This window comes from Puntigrus tetrazona, chromosome 23 (assembly GCF_018831695.1).
Source record: "Puntigrus tetrazona isolate hp1 chromosome 23, ASM1883169v1, whole genome shotgun sequence".
In the NCBI taxonomy this organism is placed as follows: domain Eukaryota; kingdom Metazoa; phylum Chordata; class Actinopteri; order Cypriniformes; family Cyprinidae; genus Puntigrus; species Puntigrus tetrazona.
In genome coordinates, this window is record NC_056721.1 from 15,639,734 (window position 1) to 15,662,928 (window position 23,195).

The following is a 23,195-nucleotide window of genomic DNA, read 5'->3' on the forward strand; positions in this document are numbered from 1 at the left end:
TTAATGTTATTGCTGGCAACAGTTCTGCTGCTCAATATTATGTGGAAACTGTGGAATTTTTTCAGTTCAAGTTCAAAAGAACAGCATTTTTTGTTAGCATTAGCATACACTGCAACGAGCCACTGTTTTATTCGTGGAGCATCCAGTATACACCCCCCCTCCCTTAAATTCATCTATATCACACTGAGAGTAGATCATATCAGTAAATTTAAAAAAGCGGTTGACATTTGAGCTGACAGATCTGACAGAACAAATGTCACATGCTTTTACCTCACAGCAAAACTGATTAAATGAGACTGTCAGATCACTCACAGAGCGTGCGCGTGTGTGTGTGTGTGTGCGTGTGTGTGTGTGTATGAGAGACAATGAGCCACACATGGAGCATTCAGCTTCTGTGTTAGATGACTGTGTGTTTAGAAATGTCAGAGAATAAAGACACTGCTGTTTTATTTGATCCTCATGAGAAAGCTGATCACGACTGACAAGGACTGGAAAACTTCGTTTCTAAAAAAGTATGGACATACAGCCAAACCAGACCAAGACCAGACTTTCCAAATCCTTTGTATTCATTACATAAACATGTGAAACCTTTTCTTACAGTGAAGCAATGATTTTTTTTTATATATAGTACACACAATTACCGATTTTTTCCATAACATACCTCTCATAGTGTTGTTGACAAACATTGTATGGAACAGGGCTGGTGTGGAAAGAGTGAAGGATGATGGGACTTTATTCACAGAAACACTAATTGCCTTCCTCTTTAACAGGGACTCCTCTTTCCAAAGAGTCTAAACATTGTCTTATAAGGTGGTGAACTAAACTTTCTTCTGCTTATAGCACAATTTAGCTCTGCCACAAGGTTAGCAATTGTGAAGCAGATACAAGAAAGTTTGAGGAACAGAAAGAAATCTAGACTAACAAAGGAAATATTTACACTCTGTGTGTGATCAAGTGAAGCTCTTGCCATCTTCTCTGAATGATGCAGATATATTTCACTGACTACGAAGTTATTACATGTTTCATTACTATGAAATAATGACGGCATTTAAGGTTTAAATGTGCTGTCAGCTCCCATGATTCAAGGCAGAAATTCATCCAGATGTTGTTGCTGTCTTGGCAACCACAAGTTGAAAACATCAAGTTAAATGGGGAGTGGTGTCACTTCCAGACGATTAACTTTGTCAAACATGACTTGCGCTAGGGTGGATTAACTCTCAGTTCACTTTGTCACTATGCTGGAACAAAGGAAGTAATAAATAAATAAGAAAAATAAATAAATAAGAGGGGAAAAAAAATAAATGGAAGAAAGAGAGGGGAAAAGTAGGGAGAAAGTGTTTTAGATTAAAATAACACATTTGGTTTTTAAATGAATGTCTGTTAAGGAACAAAGTAAAGAAGGAGCAAAGAAAAAGAACGCCAAAGGAAAGGAAAGGAAAGGAAAGGAAAGGAAAGAGGAATACACAGAAGACAGAAAGAAAGAAAGAAAAGAAAGAAAGCAAGAAAGAAAGCAAGAAAGAAAGAAAGAAAGAAAGAAAAAGATTAGGACTTGGACTCTTTTTGGCACTGAACTAAGTCATAGTTTGGGCCAAACTAAAATTGGTCTCAGCTGAGCAGTGAAGCCGTAGAGCGATCTTTGAGAAAAATGGCACCAAACACAATGGGCTCAGCAAATCTGGACCAAGGCCATTCAATAAATAAAGAAAGAAATACTTCTGAAACATGATTTTAAAACATAAATGCATATCTCTCAGAGACAAAGAGAGATTTTCAAAACAAAGCTTTATGCTAATGGTCCTCTTCCTCAACCATCTTCCCTAATAGGATAATCTGGAAAACAGTCATTGGGAGATGTTTTTTTTCTATGAACCCCACCCATACAGCATCTCAGTCCTGGCACAAGACCACAGCGCTTCCTCGGGGAAGAGTGTGATGTCTTGACGTTCAGTGCTGAGATATAGGGCCCCTCAACACTGATTACCAGCACTTGACCTGCTTCTACGCCATGTCAGCACTCCAAATGCCTCACTAAAGCTTGTTTCACACTAGACATGTGAACTGTTTTCGCTTTGCTTGCACATGCAGTGTGAAACGGACATATCCACTTAAATGTTGCAAGGTTCTACTGAAACTACTAGGCAAAACATATCTACTCTGATTCCCAAAAGAATGGTCTGAAGATTTCCATTACTTTTAAATGTACCGTTTATTTGCTTTTATTTAATGCTTTAAAATTTGAAAAATATTTTGTTTCTATTACATTGCTGTTTTTTTATCTTAATAAAAACTTTGTATTTGTACTATAACTATTAGAATACATTACATATTTTAAATGTTTAATTATTAAATTAAATACATTAATTACATTAATCCAATAATGAAGTGTATTTGTTATAACTTGGCACTGCCTTACAGCTTAGGGTCTACTGGGGGTCCCAGGACCCCAGTTTGAAAACTCATCAGGCAGATTTCAGCAAAGCCCCGACTCATAATGCAACTAATTTTGTGTGACTAATTCTCACTCTCCTGTCAACCCGAATAATTGTAAGTGGTTATTTACTGAAACTAATTGGTTACCATCTGACTGTATGGAAAAGAGCTGTTTGGACACCATGCCAAATAATCGTTTCTATAAGTCAATATTTTTAATAATTTTCAATAAGTCATTTTCTGTACCAACTGACTACGGCTGCAACTAACAATTATTTTGATAATTGCTTAGTTGGCCGATATACACACACACACACACACACTATACTTGACCACTTTTTCTGCCTTTTTTCATAGATAACAATAAGCATCACTAGTAGCCAATTATCTTTACTAAAGAGCTTCTTTTATCTCTTTAAAAAATAAAACAATTAAAAAAATATATAATTATTAAACATTATTATTATTATTATTATTATTATTATTATTATAAATAATAATAAACATCATCACAAATTAAAACAATAATAAACATAAAAGGGAGGAATAAAAACTAACTCGGTGTTAACCAACAGGTAAGAGAAATTCAGTTCAGGAACACCCGTTGACTTATCACAGTCATTTCTTTCTAATAAAAGGCGCTTATGAAAGTCTAATATTTATATTCGGAATTATATGGTGTGTCCCTTTACAGTTCCTCATACAATTCGTGCATAACACGTTGACCTTTATACCTTAATATATACTTCAGCAACGCATATTTCAGCACAATGAATGTTTTTTTGCGCTGTCTCTCTCTACTGTGTAGTTCCGTTAGTCTGACACGCGCGTGCACGCGCCTACCGCGCCAGCGCTCATTCAGCAAGGATTTACTAAACAGGACGGACCTTCATGTAAAAATGGAAATGCTCGCGTAAATATATGACGTTTGGAGATAAGGATGTAACCCTAAACGTAAAGTTTTGGCGCCGAGGATGAACGCGCGATCTGTCAAAGAGCCTGACAGGGCAAGCCATTACGCTAATGCATTAGCTTTGAACTTTAAAATGAAGAATTCACATGGTTTGGGCAGTTTAATCACGTACTTCTCTCCCATCATTCAATTATGTTTCTTCCTCCACTATTATAGATTCATTTTGTCCAAAGAAATGCTTTATTCAATGCTGTAATTTGACGTGGCCGGCTGAAGTTGGACGTGCACTGTGGACAGACCCAACTAATCGATAATGAGAATCGTTGTCGATTATTTTCATGATCGATAATAATCGATCTTATCGATTAGTTGTTGCAGCCCTACAGCTGACACGAGGGTGAGCAAACGATGACAAGTACTTTGATTTTAATTTAACTATTCCTTTCAAAAAAGTAGTTAAAAACCATTCCATGGGTCAAAATCCACAGAAGCCCTGTATACACAGCTGCTATAACATACAGATCAACTCTCTATCTTCCAGTCCTGATCTCAGGAGCCACTGCACAGAGCAAACAAACAAGATCAGAGAGAATTAGAGCAGGAGGAGTGGTGGAGAATGAGTGAAAAAGAAAAAAAAAAGAGGCGGCAGAACATCTAAATGAATAGATAAGTAGGCAAAACAGTCAGTTTCTGGGAAGTCTCCGTCGAGCGAAAGCTCTGGTTTCAGAGGGCTGTTACATAAGAATGCCAAAGCCCTACTCGAACTGGAACTCGGCCCAGAAACGTAACGTTATATACACACATATACGCGCAGGACCTTACGCTAGGATTTAGTTAAAGGTCCATTGAGGCCTATATCCAGAATTTAATCATTATGTTTATTTGAAGGGACTGTCAAATGCTGCTGGTGTATTTGCAGCATGAATGAGAAGGCTTTAAGGTTTAAGGGTGCTCTGTGAATCGCCTCACCAAGAAAATTCCTGGAAAGGCAAACTTATAAAAACATTTTTGACCTCAAATGAACTTGTCATATCTACTGAGGTCTCATCCCTACAACATTCAAAAGCAGGCATATGAAACTCAACTTTACCACCAGGCTTTTTAAGCTATGATATATGGCAAATAAATTGTAGTTTATGAGGATTTAAAGTCCACTCATAAACATTGAAAAAGCATTTGTTGTGCAAGCATATGAGGTTAAGGTTAAAGTTTGCCCAAATGTAGACAACAATATGAAGCTCACTATGCAGGTCATGTAGAATCTAAATCACTTCCTCTAGGTTGTACTAAAAGGGATGGTTTATTTCTTTATCATTCATAACAGTTTGAGGCTCCGGGTCCCCGATAAATTACCATGTCAGCTTGAAGAAAGAGCAAATTTACAAATAGGCCACAGAGTCAGTCGTGTGATTCTAGGCTATGAAAAGTGCCCTCGGTATGGCGAAAGATGCATTCGCCTATTATAGCACAATAATTATTTCATCAAAACAAACAGCTGCGAATTAGACATATTCAGCGATAGTACAATAGTCTTGATGCCTTTGGGCTCAGGACATATGACAGCCATTTACAAATGATCACCAACAGAAAGCCAAGGGAAAACAAACTGGGATCCAAACAAACCCACAAATTACCACTGACCCAAAAAGCTTCAGTGTGCGAGTCATAAAACTGGAGTTTCTTTCACCCATTTGTTAACAGTTAAGGGAAACCTTCGTGCAAAAATTAACATTCTGTCATAATTTAGTCACCCTCATGCAGAATCAGAATACTATGTATGTTTATGCATGACAGAAGCTGGAACAAAATGACAGCAACAAGACATGACATAGATTTAAAAAAAAGAAATACACAAATATACAAATATACAAAATAATGGACAAAATAGCAAAAACACAATATATAATATAGACATTTAATATGTACAGGTATGATATGTGCAATTTTAAGAATGTAAATGGAATGTGGGTTAAATAAATAATGTATAATAGTGTTGTGTGTTCCACATGTATTGTCAAGTGTTCATGATACGGACTGCCTGGGGGAAGAAACTGTTCATGTGCCTGGCCGTTCTGCTGCTCTGTAGCATCGAACAGATGGCAACAGTTCAAAGAGGGAGTGTGCTGGATGTGAGGGATCCAGAGTAATGTTTAACATGCAGTAATGTTCTAAAGATCGCATATTGTCAAATCTGAAAAATCTTAGATTTTTTCATGACACATGAGGCCTAGGGCTTTTGTAACTACAGTATAAGTTTCACAATATTCAATCCACAGTAAATTGCATCCAGCCTGCATAACATAGCTGTGATTTTTTGGGACTTTCGTAAAAATGTAACGTCCGATCTACTCACTCACCTCCTTCAGTCATCACCTGAGCACCGCCCACCATCCAAGACATTGCTGAGCAATAACACAATCATATTTTTAATTTAACGCTGTATTACATAGATTCTGGAACCCAACAACTACTCATTGTTTTGCATCCAGATAGCGCACATTTAATTGGCTTGGCTTAAAACAACAGGTCAATCAAAATGAACACCTAAAATAAAACAATAGGTGTACAATAGTTCTAAAGTTATTTTCAGTTAGTTAGTTATAATTGAATGAAGCCTAAATTTAAGTTTAATATTGACCATAATAAAAATGTACACCACCTTCCAAAATGCTTAGAATGAGTAAAATAAACTGAAAATAAATAATTGTATTAAGCTGATCAAATGTGGCAGTAAAGACAAAATAGATTTCAAACAAATGATTCCTGTGGATTTTAAGGAAGCCAGTTTGCACCACCAAATTTAAAAAAAATTAAAAAAAGGTTACTGCAACTTTTGTGACAATATTTCGCAATTCTGACTTTATAACTCAAAATTGCAAGTTTACATCTAACAATTCTGACATTCCATCCATCCATCATCTTCCACTTCCAGAACAGATGCCCGAGACAGATGCCGAGCTGGCCTCTCTCGATGGCCTCTCTCAATGTGGATGAGCAGCGGGTCTACTCCAAGCTCCTCAATCTATCTCTAAGGGAGCACCCAGCCACCCTGCGGAGGAAACCCATTTCAGCCGCCTGTATCGGGGATCTCATCCTTTAGGTTATGACCCAAAGCTCATGACCATAGGTGAGAGTAGGAACATAGATTGACCGGTGAATCGAGAGCGTCACCTTACGGCTCAGCTCCTTCTTCACCACGACAGATTGGTACATCAACTGCATTACTGCAGAAGCTGCACCGATCCGTCTGTCGATCTCTTGTTCCAACCTTCCCTCATTCCTGAACAAGACCCCAAGATACTTAAACTCCTCAACCTGAGGCAGGAGCTCTCCACAAACCTGAAGTGGACAAGCCACCCATTTCCAACTGAGAACCATGGCCTCAGACTTTGAGGTGCTGATTCTCATTCCAGTCACTTCACACTTGGCTGCAAACCACTCCAGTGCCCCAGGACAACATCATCTGCAAAAAGCTGAGATGAGATCTTGTGGTCCCCAAACCAGACACCCTCCGGCCTCTGGCTGCGCCTAAAGATCCTGTCCATGAAGATAATGAACAGGATCGGTGACAAAGGGCAGCCCTGCCAGAATCCGACAAAACCGGAAAGTCTGACTTACTGCCAGTAATGTGAACCAAGCTCTTGCTCTGGTTATACAGGGACTGGAAAGCTCTTAGCAAAGGGTCCCGGACCCCATACCCCCAGAGAAACCCCTACAGGACACCGCAAGGGACATGGTTGAATGCCTTCTCCAAATCCACAAAGCACATGTGGACTGGTTGTGCAAACTTCCATGACCCCTCCAGTATCCTGAGGAGGGTATAGTGCTGGTCCAGTGTTTCATGACCAGGACGAAAGCCACATTGCTTCTCCTGGATGCGAGGTTTGACTATCGGACAAATTCTTCTCTCCAATGCCCTTGCATAGACTTTCCGAGGAGGCTGAGGAGTGTGATCCTCCTGTAGTTGGAACACACCCTCCAGTCCCTCTTCTGATCAACCACTTTGACAATAGAGGCGGAGAACATAAGTCCATTCAGACTCAATGTCTCCCACCTCCCTCGGGATCCAAAGCCCTGCCGGAGTTGAGAGATGAAGACCTCTCTGACAGGGGGCTCTGCCAAACATTCCCAACAGATCCTCACAGCATGTTTTGGCCTGCCGAGGCTGTTCAGCATCCTCTCTTGCCATCAGATCCAACTAACCACTACGTGGTCATCAGTTGACAGCTCCGCCCATTCATGCCCCTCCAGGTATTACTAGCACTGCCCACGTGAGCGTCGAAGTCCCCCAGGCCTGGCTCCAGGGTGGGGACCTGGCTGTGCCATACCGGATGACGTTGCAGCCTTTTGAATGCCTTTGTCTGGCATGTCACCTGTTTGGCTTGGGAGACCCTACTATTGGCATTGTAGCTTCTGACAACATAGCTCCTAGGATCATTCAGTTACTCAAACCCCTCCGCTACAGTAAGGTGGCGGTCCCAGGAGTCCCACAAGTCAGAATTGTGAGATAAAAAGTTGTGGTAACTTTTTTTTATTTTTTATTCAGTGGAGGAAGTTTCCACAAAAAATAAAGTGCAGCTAATATCAATAATCAGTGATTCTTAAGCACTAAATTAGTATATAAGGATCATGTATCACTGAAGACTATTTCAATTTTTTTTTTTTAGAAATGCTACAGTTTTTTATGACAAATGCAGACTTGAACATGAGACACTTTTTGAAAAACGGTAATTCAAGGTATTGTATGGCTTCAAAAGCCTGTAGTTACTATAAACTGCACATTTTAAAATCACATTTGGTCTGATATAAAAAAATATGAGTTTGGAACAGCATAAGAATGAGTAACTCAATTTAATTTTGAGGTTAACAGAAAGTTTATGACAAAAACAACTGAAAAAGAGACAAGTTGCTTGTTGACATCTGAAGTCAAAAAATATATAAATGTGTTCCTCATTTCTATTCTAAGCACTGTACTAATGTGCTCCAGGACTACACCGAGCTTGTCTGTCACAAGCACACAAGGTCAGACAAGCTCAGTGATGCACGTGACAGGCACGTGACAGTAACCCCCTCCTCCTCCTCAACATGGACAGTACGCATTGTTTACATAAATACACAGAGAAACTGGTTTAGGAGAAAGTTCTCACAGGAAACCGTCATGTTCCTGAGAGACCTCAAAGCACCTTGTCAGGAATTTTTTATCATTATGATGAACTTGGAAAGGGCAAAATGACACTGGGTAGAGCTCGACAAATTCAAGTCGAACAGCAAACACAGCGTTCCTTCACACAAATACACAAGCAATCCAAAATAAAAATGGCAGGAAAGTGAAGCTATCCTAATCTAAGGATTATAGACATTGAGCTCTAAGCGGTCCGAGTCACAGAATTTAAGCTTGGCGGCTGTGATGACAATTGCCGAGGCAAATCGTGCAATTTTCTACAAGCAAATGAGCCAAATGCAATGCCATACTGCTCGAAAAACCACCTAAACCTTTTAGAGTCCTCAATCCTCCAATGCACAGCAAAAGCACACAGGTCGCCACAATGGCCTGAATCCAAAAAAAGATGGCCTGAAATCCCACAAAACATCAATTGGTCCCTGTGCAATGAAACATACACTGAAAGAGACAGACCTAAAGGTACAAAGGTGGAAAACATAGAGGAGACGAAGAAGAGTGGAAATCAATAGTTTCCTCAGACGAAAAGACAAGAATAAGACAACACTTTAAAAGCACATCAATACTTAAATAATCCGAGATGATTAAATTTAGATGTCAATGAAGTGTGAAAATAAACCTGATAAAACGTTGTAACAATCCCCATTCTCTAATTATAAAAGGATTCAATCACTCGTGCTGTTAAAAACCTGTTTGACTTGTGAAACACAAAAGAGATTCTGACAACTGTGCACGCAGTTCTTTTCCATGAAATAGCAAATAAAAGAATAACAGAAAAGCAGCATAAAGTATAATAATAATAATAATAATAATAGCTTTGAATGAGAAAAAAAATGTGTCATTACAAATTACTTTTGTGCTTTTTTGTGAGCAGGCATGGAGAACTGGCCTTTGCGGCAGAGCATAACAGAGTTTTAATTCAATTTGTGTGGGGTAAACTTTGGTGAAATGTTATGACTCACCATATTATTCTCTCCTTAGTTTGTTTTTCTAACCCTTTTCCAGCTTTTGTTTCTTAAAATCAGAAAAAAAACAAAACAAGGGTGAACCACAGCCTGTGTGCCATGTTAATTAAAGTTTACCACTATTATTGGAATCCTAATACGTGACATTTGGCAGTCAGAGTGCTAAAACCCAGTGTTTGTTCTGAGTGAGAAAGCCCCGGTCATTAAGAAACCATAGAGAGTCTGCTATTACAGGCCTTGATGTGATCAGCCATTAAAATGTTATTATTAGCCATGCTAGTATTATTACCTTTATTCTCACATGCGTATCGAGTATAACATCGCACTTATCATTAAACCCTAATTTACGTCCCGTGCTGATTAGTCAGGCACAGTGGTCACAACGCTGAGGGCAGAGCAAGAGCTAATCTTGAGGTTGACCTGAGGTCAGCCAGAAGTTTTGATTGATCGCTCAGCAGGCAAAACAGCTGTTGGCACTACAATTTTGAGACTTGTGTTTGTTAGCTTTGCACTTTATGGCAATGTTGTTGGGCATATTAAATTAGATTTTAAAAGACAGGATATTAGAATCATAATAAACTAAGCGATTCTAAATCAAATTCCAATTAGGCATTTCTGTTCCTCAAAGTAACGGTTCAACTGAAAAATGAAAGCTCTGTCACTTACTTACTCTCACATCGTTATAAGCCTTTTCTTCTTTCTTTAGGAGAACGCAAAAGAAGACATTTCAAAGAATGCTGCAACTGCTCTTATTTATCAAATGAAAGCCAATGGCATTCAACATAACACCTCACGGATGTCAATAAAAAAAAAAGAAAGAAATATCAAAAAAGCGTATGACCTCCAGAAAGAAAATTATACAAATACAAATATATGCTGCACGTGACCTTCATTGTTTGCTGTTTGATATAAAATAAAACAGCAAAATATTTCTATTGTAATATACTACCATAAAAATGTTTTTATTTATACAAATACAAAATAAATAATACACATTTTTATTAATATGATTTATAGAAGTTTGAACTATTATAAACTAGTTTATATAATTAACTAAACAATATAAGTAATAAATCATTTACTACTTTTTAAAAGGAAGCATTTTCTGAATAAAAACTGAAGGCTATACAATTATAATACAATTATACAATTGGAGCACCAACAACTAGTGAGCCAAAATCATTTCAATACTTCTCCAGTAATGCCATTTGATATTTCTCCAGGGGCCCATTTTTCATCATTCAAAAACCAAACAACTATAGACCGGCGCTGAGCTCACACGTGTATCTACATACATGCATTCTTTATCGACAAATGCATTGTTCTTAAGATCTTGATGTTCCTGATGTACTGTTAAAACTTGTGATACTCAAACACTCAAGTACAGTAATCTGTTTCTCTGCCATCACTGCATCTCCAAACAACTCACAGCATTGAACAAACAGGTTTTTCCCCCTGAGCTAGCTATCATACGTGCTACGGGCATCTGGATAAAACTGCTCTTTTCTGTTCGCACAATACCAGGTACGAAGACGCTAACAAAAATTGATTTTAGTATATAAAGTCAATGTTTATTTTCATCAAGAATTTCCCTGGAATTTTGCTTTCAGGAATCAATTAAGTCTATATATTTAGTGGTCCCGGCTATGCATCAGTTAAATTAGCTACTATACACAAGCGTGTAACCAGGTCTTTGGCTAAAAATAACACATTCAGCTTGGAGTCTCTGAAAAAGGTGTTACATTTATGTCTCTAATTTGCTGGTCTCTTCATGAGCCTAGTTAACCCCATGGGACAATATTGGAACAAACGCCACAGAACAGGTGCTCTCATAGACTGGAGTCACATAGTGCCAGTGAATCACAGTGTCTGCCGCCTCTCTATATGACAACCAAAAAACTTGCATCTCGGGACATAAACAGTCCCACGCCTGCCAATAAGCAGTCCGACCATATTTTCCATTTGAACGGCAGGCTTGACGATACATTTTTATCCATATATAGCTGTAAGTGGGCAGTTCTCCATAATATGCCTTTTTCAATTAATTGGCTTTATATTTACATGTGTGGGAATTGATTGAATGAGTGAAAACTGTGCATTACATGCCAATGCCAAAATTCGAGAGATAAACAGTTCCACACCTGCCAATAAGCAATTGGACCAAGTGACCGAACATATTTTCCATTTAAGCAACAGCCTTTGCCTTACATTTGTATCCATACAGAGCTGCAAGTGGGCAATTGTCCATGACGTGATTTATTTTAAATAATAAATAAATAGATAAATAGCCATTTTATTGTATACCTATTGCTAATTTAATAAATTGTGAAATCTGTGCATTACTTACCAAACCAAAACTTAACACTATGAACATTATTTAAATTAATGATGCAATAACCTGTTTTACCTATATAATGTTTTTTCTTTAGAAAACATATTTATGTATACCGTGTACAAAATATTATGTGTAATATCCCATTTGTTCAGGTTTAAGTTATAATTATTTGCCTTATATTTATTCTATCATAATTACAAAAGGCCTTTTAAGATGTGCCACAGCATGGCACGCCGCAGAACGTAGCAACATTTAACAGAAGTACTTCATGTCAATTACCCAGATCTACACAGCAAAATCAATTAAATACTTCCCTTCCTGCAATCAGGCCAGAAGTTTAAGAGAGCGGCAGTATGGAGCTTTTCACCCACACAGCGGCATGCCATGTACATAAAACCTCTGCGGCTTCCACGACTGAGGGCCATCTCACAAGCCCTGTTGTGAAAAGGGAATTCGTGACTACAAGTGAGTGAGAGAGAGACAGAGAGAGCGAAAGAAAGGCCTGGGCTGGCTGTCTTTTTCCAGCCCAGCACGTCAGTCCGGCGCTATTTCATACTGTCGATCCCCAGCCATTCCTGTCACCACATTCCGCCCCGCACCACCCCATCAGTGTGTATCTTCACAAAGACAGCTATTGTCCCGCTGGTGATCGCCCACTGACCTGCTCTATCTGCACTGCACTGCTGGTCATCTCGGAGGGACACGCAAACAGCACAGCGAGAAGGAGGGCAGGGGTGTGAGAGGGATGGTGGTGGACAGACAGAATGGAGAAGGGAGAGAGATAAAGGGAATGAACAGTAGACGAGCTTTCTGAGGTATATCTGCATATCTCTGATCAGCCTGTTTGGGCAAAGGATGAAAAAGAAAACCATGTGCTTATACTAGTCATAACTAGCGGATGCTTTATTTAGACTGGTTATAGCACTAGTAAAAAAAAAAATAATTCAAATATGCTGATTTGGCAATTATTTTAAAGGTGATATAAGTTGCTTATTATTGTGTGTGTAAATCAATATTCTTTCAAAAAAAAAAAAAAAAAAAAAACTTTAATCAATAAAAATAATTTTTTAAATAAAACAATTTTGTATTATAAAATGTCTTCACTGTCCCAGACATTTAGGATATTATACAATTCTTTTTAATTAAATTGACAGGCCGCTCTACATTTCGTCGCCTTAGAATTATAAGGTTCTATCTGCATTCTGAGCTGAGATATTGAGCTTCAAAGTTTTTTGCATTCCATAGACTTGTGTAGATAGAACCCTTTTTGTCTTCTTAAAAAAGGCCAAATATGTGCACAGCTTACAAAAGAACTCACAGAGTAAGAATATGTGTATAACCGACAAAAATGTCAGATAGAAAGTTAAAAGGCAACGATTTGTAAACTACAAGAATACCGAACAACTACTACCATCCTCAAGACAAGACTTTTCTCATCAATGTACTGAACAAAAGATCGCAGAGCGTACATGGAGGCATACCTTGATCGCCCTCTGCAGAGAGAGCATTTATATAAGGCACTAAGCAGCCACACAACCAATGGACTTTTGTCCTGCATTGATTGCCCACAGGGCTGGAACCTATCCCAAATGTCTATGACGAGAATCTACAAGTACATGCTCCGAGCCATGGCCCGAGTCAATCAGCAGCCATTATCCCAATCCATTTCTATCATGCTGAGTGCCAAGTAGAAAGCCCACAGCCCAGCTGTCTAAGGAGCAAACACGCAAAAGCCCAAGCTCACTGAACCAGTATTAACAGTGTCAGCACTAGATCACATCGAACGTGGAGCTGACACAATAGACGCATTTTAGCCCCTGCATGTTAAATGCATCATAGTAAGAGCAGTGAAGGACTAAGCAAAGTTTGAAACAGAATTTTGCCAACTACGATGCATCTACAAAGCAGACCGAAACTGTCATGCCAGGCATTCCTTTAAAAGTACTGAAACAATCAAAGCCTTCAAACAATAACCAATTATCCACTGAACTCTGTGACTCCAAAGAATGCGGAGATGTGAAAGATTGTGCCTTCAACTGATCAGTTACTTGGAGCTTATTCTCCACCACTGTGGAATTGCAACATGTGGTGTAAATAATGAGCAATTCTTTTCTTCAAAGAGTTCTAGTGCTAATGCGCACGTACCAAAAAATTACAAATCTCTCATGCTGGACAGTTTCCTGTATATTAAAAGGAATAATTCAACCACAATAAATATTCTGTCTTCTAATAAAGACAGAATATTTTTTGTGGTTGAATTATTCCTCGTTCTCTTGCTGTTTTAAATTTATATGCTGTTATTATTTTCTGTGCAACATTTCTGATGCATTTTCACAAAGGCCAGAACCGACAAGCTCAAGAAAGACGAAAACATTCTAATAAAAATAAAAAATTACAAAATTGTACACGCAAGTGAATCTCAACTTTAATTCTCACTTGAGAATAAAAAGTAGCATTCTATATAGCAGTCTTATTTACATATTGTCAAAATTGTAAGAATAAATAAATAAGACGAAAAATGCAAGCATTGGGGATAAGCAAATCAAGAAAACTACTAATAATTAAAATTATTAAAACATTTAGGACTGTTTTGCTTTCATATGGCTTCAGATGGAGCACTTTAATGGTCTTTTTTGTACTTTTTGGACATAGCAATTTTTGTTGTATACCAAGAGCTAGGATTTCATTAAAAACTTCTACTTTTGTGCTTCACAGAACAAAAAAGCAGCATACAACAGGGTTTAAACAACATGAGGTTAAGCAAACAACAGCCTAATTTTTATATTTGTGTGTACTATTCCTCTTCGTTTTAATTGTATCAGAAGCGTACAAATACCTGTTTAGTAAGGAAGTAATCCTGAAGGTTAAGTCTCCATGCCATAATCATATGAATGGTGGACAGCACAGCTCCAGTGATCACGGCTGCTCTCATTCGCACCGGCAGCAGTGTGTAGATGATGTAGATGAAGAACACTGTCCACCATATCCCTTCAGATGCACTGGGTGGATGCACCATCAACAAGCCAAACACCTGCACCACCACTAACACCGCCATGACCAAATAGCTCACGATCCACATGTAGTCCTGGTGGAAGCCGTTTCTATTACACACCACCATCAAGGCTAAGAACAGGCCCATGGCTACGGAGAGCACCGAGGCGAACGCCACATCTGGTGGACCTTGGACGCAGTGGAACGCTAGCATAACCCCGCAAACCACAACCAGGACCCCCATGAGCATTGTAAGAGAGCTCTGGTTGAGTCTGAAGAAGTACCGCTGATAAAGTCGCTCGAGCTTGGCAGACTTAAACTTCTTGGACTGAAAAACGTGAGCTAGGCGCAACAAGCAAGTCAAAAAACACCTATCGGGACCCTTCCTCTCCTCTCCACTGTCATCGGGGTCATCTCCATCTTTCGTTTGCTTTGTCTCAGAATCTTCAAAGGCCAGGTCGACGGCTCTCAGACCCACATCACCCTTCCTGCCATAATGGTCTTCCTGCCAAACGCAGCGTGTGCTGAAGTTGCTGCTGGTGGCGCCCCCTGCTGCACGGGAGTAGTGTTGTGAAGGCGGCTCCATAGACTCGGGGTCCCGTAGACAGCTCATGTAGCGTGGGTTGCACAGGGACGAGCCCCTCTTACGCCTTGACTTCCTGCCGTTGCGCTCACCCCATGCCGTCTTATGGTTGTCCACTCTTGCAGCTTTAAAGCCATTGACCCAAGACATTCTAAAAGCAAAAAGAAGGTCTGTAAGAACAGAAACTTTGCTTCAAAATAATTAAATAAACATATTATTTTATTTATTTATTATTTTATTTGTCCTATCAGCATCAAAAAATATTAAATTCTAAATAATAAAATATACACAATTAAACTTACTATAAACACACTATACAATATTTTTTCATATAAAGTTTTTTTTTTCCAGTAGCTCTTTTTTTTTTTTTTTTTACAATACTGAAGGCCTTTCCTTCTAAATTCCTACATAACTGCTATTTATATTTGCCTACACAATTAATTCCAAGCATTTAAGCATGAGTTTTAGATCACAGGGTTTTTAGAATCATGAGAAGCGTAGTCAGTCAGCTGTATTTAAACTTTTAACTGGTAGCGTATTTACACAGCGAAAGCTGCCAAGATGTTTAGCGAGGTTGACTTACCTGTGTGGCGGCACTGCTCTTTTTAGCAAGGCACTGCATTTACTCTAGTGTATAGAGCTAATATTACCAGCATTTTTCTGAGCACAGGGTTTGTCAAGTTCCACGACACCCACTTAAGCACAGGGTCAACAGAAAATCCTCATATAGCGCCAAGATCTCTGCATCTCTCAGCCACCTGAGTCTGCTGGTACAAAACAAATAGAGCACATGCAGCATGAGTGAAGCGTGAAAACGAAAAAAGGCACAAGACAATCCTCTCTGAGATTATCAGTGTCTGATTACCGGTAATAACTTTCTCTAATAGCTGTTGCTGAATTCGCTGTTGACATTAATATGTGTTTACTCATGTTTATGCCTCAATAGGTTAGTAAAGACTATTGATTTCGGGCTGTAATTAACCGGCTATTCTGCTTTCTCAGAAATGTTAATTCACATGAGAGCAAATTAAAAGAACTGAAAATAAAATAAGAGGAAATACCCTATAGCTAGAATTGACTGATGCTAAAAACGACCAATCAATCTCACAGTAAACCTACGAATGCATGAGGAAAAATAGAACATCACAAATGCAAAGTTTGAAAAAGGTTAATCCGATTGTCCAATTGCCTAGGATTTGACTTTCAAAGCTAAAACACACCATTTTTGTGGTTAAGACAGGAACATTTTCCCAAAATATAAACACAGGCCGGTTTCTAGCTTGCTGTCTGACAACAAAGGACTTACGGCCCCGTGTGTCATCATAAGTCAACACTCTGTAATTCAGATTAAATTGTCCATGCTTCCCCAAATTTGCTCAGATGAGTCACCACTTTACCTCATGTCAGAAGCATTAGTGAGTTCAAACGATTTTTTAAGGACTAACTGTCTGGAAATGAAATAATACGTAACCAACTCCAATTTAACTTTGAAATACAGATTTGAACCACAATTACATCAAAATGTTACTTTACAGCCCACACAATATATACACCGTCTTGTATCAGTTGTGAAAATAAAAATTATTAAAAAGAAATGTTGACAGTTCCGAGATAAACATTTCATCTACACTTTATTTTTAACCTACAATCGTGAATAAAAACATAACTGTGGAAGAAAAACCACCTACATGTCAAAAATAAGCGTCAAAATTCGACTCCCTTTAATGCGCAAGCTTGAAAGGCAGGATGTATATTATTGATCAAAATCAAACACAGCTATCTAAATAAAGTTACGGTGGTCTGTGGGAAACACGGGCTGGTTTTTCCTTCATGGATCCCACTCTAGAGACATTGTGGCTTCACATTCGATTGCAAGCACTAATTTAACTTGGCAGGAAGATTCAACCATTCATTCAATACTGACAGGAGGGGGAAAAAAGTAAGGGATGATAAAACGTTTAACTTGCTGCAGTAAAACTATAAAGAGTAATGTCTAATGTCTAGGAGAAAAAGCCTTTATTTTAACACCTCACACACACACACACACACACACACACACACACACACACACACACACACACACACACAAAACAATCAGTGTAACCTACTTAGAATGTGTCTATACCTCAAAAGCAATACCATGAGAGCCTACAAGCTTAAGACTGAATGACTATACAATCTCATGACCTATACAGTGCAATGGCATGATTTATTCCCACTACATTAAAATCCTGCCACAGTTGCCAAACAAGTAATCACCATAAACAAACTCCGAAATGTGGAGAATGTGTCTGGTTTCCAGTGCAGTGCATTACAGAGCCCCTTTGCAGTGAGGTTACTGCAAGCTCAACATACCTGATCCTGAAGAGACCGATCTCAAAAGACAAACGCAGCTATCCTTACTCTACTGTTAAATCGCTTTCCTCTACGACCGCTGCAACTGTAACATGTTGCCCGAGGTTCTTACGCCGCTGCCGCTGCCGCCGCTAACAAGCCCCGCAAAACACGCTGCAAAACAAGCACACGTTTCGAGAGTAAGCGAAAGCACATCCGTAGGGCAAGCGGCACTCACCGAAAGCCCCCATGAATCAGCAGCGCAACGCGCTTCAATCGCGAAATCTCGGAGCGGAGCTGTCGCTCGACCGAGAGCGTGTTTAACCGCGAGTCACTGACCGGGCGATGGTTACATTCTCGCGCACGCCGCTGATACGGTCACGTTCGCCTTCACGCTTCTTCACGCGCTGCTACTATCCACTGAAGTCTGGAGTCCCCCTAGAGGTGCAGCCTCTCTGTGTGTGTGTGTGTGTGTGTGTGTGTGTGTGTGTGTGTGTGTGTGTGTGTGTGTGTGTGTGTGTGTGGCTTTGGTGTTGCCTACATTGTGGGGAGCAAATGTCTCCACATAGACAGTAAAAGCAGCTACATATTTGACATTTCGGTGACCAGCCCAAATACCACGAGGGCAGGCTTAATAAACAAGCCGAATGGTATTGAAAACGCAGAAATGCGAAAAGGTTGAAGACATGAGGTTAGTTAGACGTAAGTTTAGTCTGAAAAGTGTAATATTTACTGGAAAGTCCCCACTGTGAGGATTTTACATCTAGACTGGGAAGAAACGCTGCTACGTTAAAGGTAGGTGGTTGCAAACCATTTATTTTAGCTGCATTTTTAAATCAGCTAAAAAATTACATTTGTTGCAACCACTTACCTTAAAAGAATTGGTCAATTCAGTGAATAATTGCCAGTGCAAAAGTAGACTTAAAATGTAGACTTAACTGGAAAAATTCAAGTTGGCTTGATAAAATCTCGTTTGAATGTTTAAAAGTGTCAAAATTAAAAGTGTCATATTCCAAAAATGTGTTTTTAATAAGTACAGTAAATGCTTGATTTTACAGAATGTTGTTACTGTGTTGTGATAAATTTATCAATTTTGTCCGGTTTTGTACTGATTGTATTTATATACAGACATGTACTCAAACATAAAAACATAATAAGGCCAACTAACGTGCATAACTAGTCGAAAATATAGCAAAAACGTTTTGTGTCAAATCTGATATGTCAACAGGTTTCTGCTTATAGAGTTCAGAGGTGTAGGCTACAGTAAACCAGCAATATAAATAAATAAACATTGCGCCTATAAGAGGTCATCACTAATGTAGCTTCTAAGCTTCTAAGTTTTCTGCTCTATGTGTTTGTGCTAAAACAGATCATGGAATATCACACATATGAGATGTTTCACACATTCCCCGTGCTGACACTAAAGATGTTTAATTGCTGTGTGTTGTGTAAACACACACTAACAGCCACAGGTTTGGACACACTTGACTGACTTCACGGTTCTCATAAATAAATGCAAATAAATAAAATTGTTGGATATAGTTGTATTTGCATGTGAATTCCTTCACAAATGTTTCGTTTGAAATAAAACGTGAAACGATACATTTGAAAGAAAAGCAGGCAACAGGTGTTCAGCGTGCGTAGATATTCATTTAATGCTGTTTAAAGGTTTACTGGGGAAGCCGAGTGTATGCAGAGCTGCAATCGAGGTAAAGGGTGGCTGTGTTTATGAAGCTAAAATATAATCTTTGTTCAGCTCGCGACATAAAGTCCCGTACTTCCATTTGTGTTTTTATGGTATTATTATAAAAGGTTAAAAATAGTAAAAATAAAGAACGAGTAGGTGTGTCCCAACGGTTGACTAGTAGTGTATGTTTTTCATCAGAATAATTACATGACAGTACATGACAAACAGACTGGCTTCACTACCTTTTAAAGTGGTTGTTCTGGACAGTGTTTTCTTTCTGTTTTGCTTTTTAAAACTCCATTGTGAGCCTTGCCTCGGGATTCTACGCTGATAAAAACAATATGCGCTTGTGCATGCATGTGTGTGTGTGTGTGTGTGTGTGTGTGTGACTGGTTAGTGGCCCCACTATGCAAATAAAGCTTTATTTGTTCTGCTTACAGAACACACAACCTTTGAGTGCAGTTTGGTCTCCTTGTCAGAGCTGTGACTAGTGTCCTCTGTGGTCATGCTTTATTTTTTTGATTTGTTTTTACTGAGGTGGATTTCACACAGCAAATCCCCACTTTCGTCTTAACGCGTTGTAATTTACAACCGTCGGCTGATTTATTTAAATCGGGCTCCTAAACAGACAATAGAAAAATACAAACACGTGAAACTGGTTTCATGTCCTTTTGCATTGACAGCAAGCAGGTGTTAAAAAACATATGCTCTACCATAGTTTTCATTTACAACGCTGTATATAAATCAATATGATATAGATTTGCCACCTTTTGTGAGAGGGTCTGACCATCTGACAATTACATAAACACTTATTATTTTTTTACAATTATGGAAAATGGAAATAGCAAGGAAAATACATCCAGAAAAGCATTATACTAGCATATTATTATAGTAAATATTACCTTTTTTTCATATATTCAATGCTCTAATATTGAATTACGCTAGACATTAGATTTTAGAATTAGATTCTTCATAATGATGCCATAGAAGAAACATTTTTGGTTCCACAAAGAACCATTCAGTCAAAGGTTCTTTAAAGAACCGTCTCTTTCTTAGCTTTTTATAATCTGAAGAACTTTCTTTCGCCACAAAGAAACTTTTTGTGAAACAGACAGGTTCTTCATTTGTTAAAGGTTCTTTATAGAACCATTTAGACAAAAGGTTCTTCTATTGCGTCTTGAAGTACCTTCATTTTAAGAGTGTGGATCAAAATATATTCAAATGTGTACTGTAATATTAAATAGAATAGAATAGAAGAGAATAGAATAGAATAGAATATTGTGAGTGCAATATACATATGGTAGGATGTCATTGGTCAAAAGATGAGAGAAACTTTTGACACTAAACTTTTAATCTTATATAAGCAAATATATGCATGTCTGAGTACAGACAAATACTCCAAACACAATGTCACTTTAAAAAAAAACACTTCCTCCCATTACAGTAAGGCACCTACCACCCAGATCAATAACTGCTCACACACTTTAACTTTCAAATAAACCTTTATCCCACTTTTACAGCAAGAATGAAAATATTTTAGGATATGAACTTTGAGTTATAGGAGCTGGGCTTTGGCCTTCCACAGCAACTCCCACACTAGTTTCCTCCTCCTTCCAGCACATTTACCTTCTGCAAGCCTCTGTTCTGACTCGGTTCTGTCTGAAGTTTTAATTTCCTGTCTTAAATCTTCAGCAGCCCCAAGCAAAGCATGAAATTGGAGGTCAGAGACAAAACTACACTTTCTGCAGATTCTATCGGTGACAAAACAGCAGCTTTAAAACAGTATTATTCCAGTGTTTTATGTGTATTTTGTCTCTGTTGCATTATTAGTCTAGTTGACATTTAAATGATTTGTTCTACAATAACCACACATCTGATCGCATGCCTCCTCTCACCCTTGTGCTGCTGTTAAATACTGCTTGTATTTCACTGGTATTATTTTAATATACTATATTATTTATAACATGTTCAGTCAGCGATATTTAACATTTATAAAGATGATAAATCAGCATTCCATGGGGGCAGCGCAGCAAGGGAAATAATTTGATTTGATCATTATTAAATTTACCAGGAGACTTAATTATTATATTAAAGCTATATGCCTTATTATGCTATTATGAAATGGCAATTAACCCACTTAATATATGGTATTTTGAAGTAAATTCTGAAATACTATTTATCGAAAAACCTCAATAATCCTTGTCCTGTTTCAAACCTTGAAAATTATTTTTTGCAGTGTACTGCCATCTAGGGTTTATAAAAATGAAATATCTTATTTATATTACTAAATATGACAATCTTCTTTACTTAATGATTCTTTATAGTTTGCTCTTCCCAGGGTAAACCTGCTCTTTGTTTTATAAATAGATAGGATTTGATTATTTTAAGCGATTCGTTTGCTTCATGATCAGATTCAGTGTTTGCAAATGTCGAATGTCATGAAGCCTTTCTTCGACAAACACAAGCAATAAGAGTCCAGAGTTTAAGGTTTCAGTAGCTAATTTCGTATGCAAATAAAATAATAGATTAATTAAATTTCTTTCCATTTAATTCTAATATTTCTTCTAAATCGTTTTCATGACATAATAATTGCAGTATTGCAGTACTTCAAAATGATCGCCAGAGGGCAGCAATAACTAAATTTTGCCTGGTGTTCATAACGTCATGAAAAATCCGTTCTAGCTTACACTGATGTGTGTGTGTGTGTGTGTGTGTGTGTGTGTGTGTGTGTGTGTGTGTGTGTGTGTGTGTGTGTGTGTGTGTGTGTGTGTGTGTGTGTGTGTGTGTGTGTGTGCGTGTGTGTGTGTGAGAGAGAGCTTACAAAACTCCTTTGTCTATGTGACATTGATATAACCTCCTTCAAAAGTCAATAGTTCAATCTAAAATAGACAGCACTGCAAGTAGCCTACTGTTCCCATCCAAAGTGCCAGATCAGTGAAAAACGAGAGTAGCTACAGTATCCTCGTGCATCATGGGAAACAGACTGGAACATGCTGAACGTTATTGCTCTTTGTTCTTTTTGTAGCTAACATAACATGCAGAGACAACCACAGAGTGACATGCTACACTATGAAACATTTTCCTTGTATTTTCTTGTGTGATTGCTCTGCATTAACGTTTTCGTTTTTTGTTCTATTGCTAACATCCCTTTGTCTGATCACAGTTTCAAAACTTTAAACGCAATTAGCACAACATCCATTTGTTGTAACCATACCATTAACACAATCTAAAATGCTTACATTTTCTTTTCATATAAGTTTACCCCAAATCAAAATCATGGATCTTTTTGGTCTTATTTACAAATGCTTAAACACAGCATTTCAGAAATGAAGACTTAATTGTGGCTTTATCTTAGAATTCTGACTGTTTTTCTGGCGATTGTGAATTTCAGTATTTCACAACTCTGTTAAAGTCTGAATTGCAAGATGTAAACTCACAATTACAATAACAGGAATTGTCAGATTAAAAGGTCACAGTTACTGTTTTTACTTTTTTTGTGATGGGTTTTAGTGGAAAGTAAACTGAAGGCTAAATTACAAATTATATTGTCTATTATATGCAGGTAGAACTGAAACATGTTTTATATACAGTATACTCAATTTTGAATCAGGTTAGTATATGTAGAAAAAGGCACTCAGCATTTTTAAATGGAGAGTTTGTATTTATTTAACAAAATATGGTTTTGGACAGAAAAATAACTATTTGGCTAATTGTGTGATGTTAGTGTGTTGCTGTGTTAAGAGTTTAGAAAAGGTCATTTAAGTATTGGAAAACGCTT

The 23,195-nt window shown here is 38.1% G+C and overlaps 1 protein-coding gene across 7 annotated transcripts in view; it reads right to left on the reverse strand.

Annotated features, from left to right (window-relative positions):
• adcy6b (adenylate cyclase 6b) overlaps positions 1-19,674 on the reverse strand; it is a 36,927-nt gene extending 17,253 nt beyond the window's left edge. Inside the window, exons 1-4 of one of the 7 annotated variants that reach the window (XM_043224803.1) lie at positions 18,070-18,214; positions 17,752-17,904; positions 15,980-16,160; positions 14,659-15,547 (exon numbers count right to left, since the gene is read on the reverse strand). In XM_043224803.1, the coding sequence (XP_043080738.1) occupies positions 14,659-15,546 (888 nt within the window). In that variant the 5' untranslated portion in view covers position 15,547; positions 15,980-16,160; positions 17,752-17,904; positions 18,070-18,214. Of the gene's footprint in view, positions 1-14,658; positions 15,548-15,979; positions 16,164-17,751; positions 17,905-17,968; positions 18,215-19,659 lie in introns of those variants that run through there. The other 6 variants (XM_043224802.1, XM_043224806.1, XM_043224804.1 and 3 more) reach the window with 6 other exon arrangements.
• Positions 19,675-23,195: the final 3,521 nt, after the last annotated feature.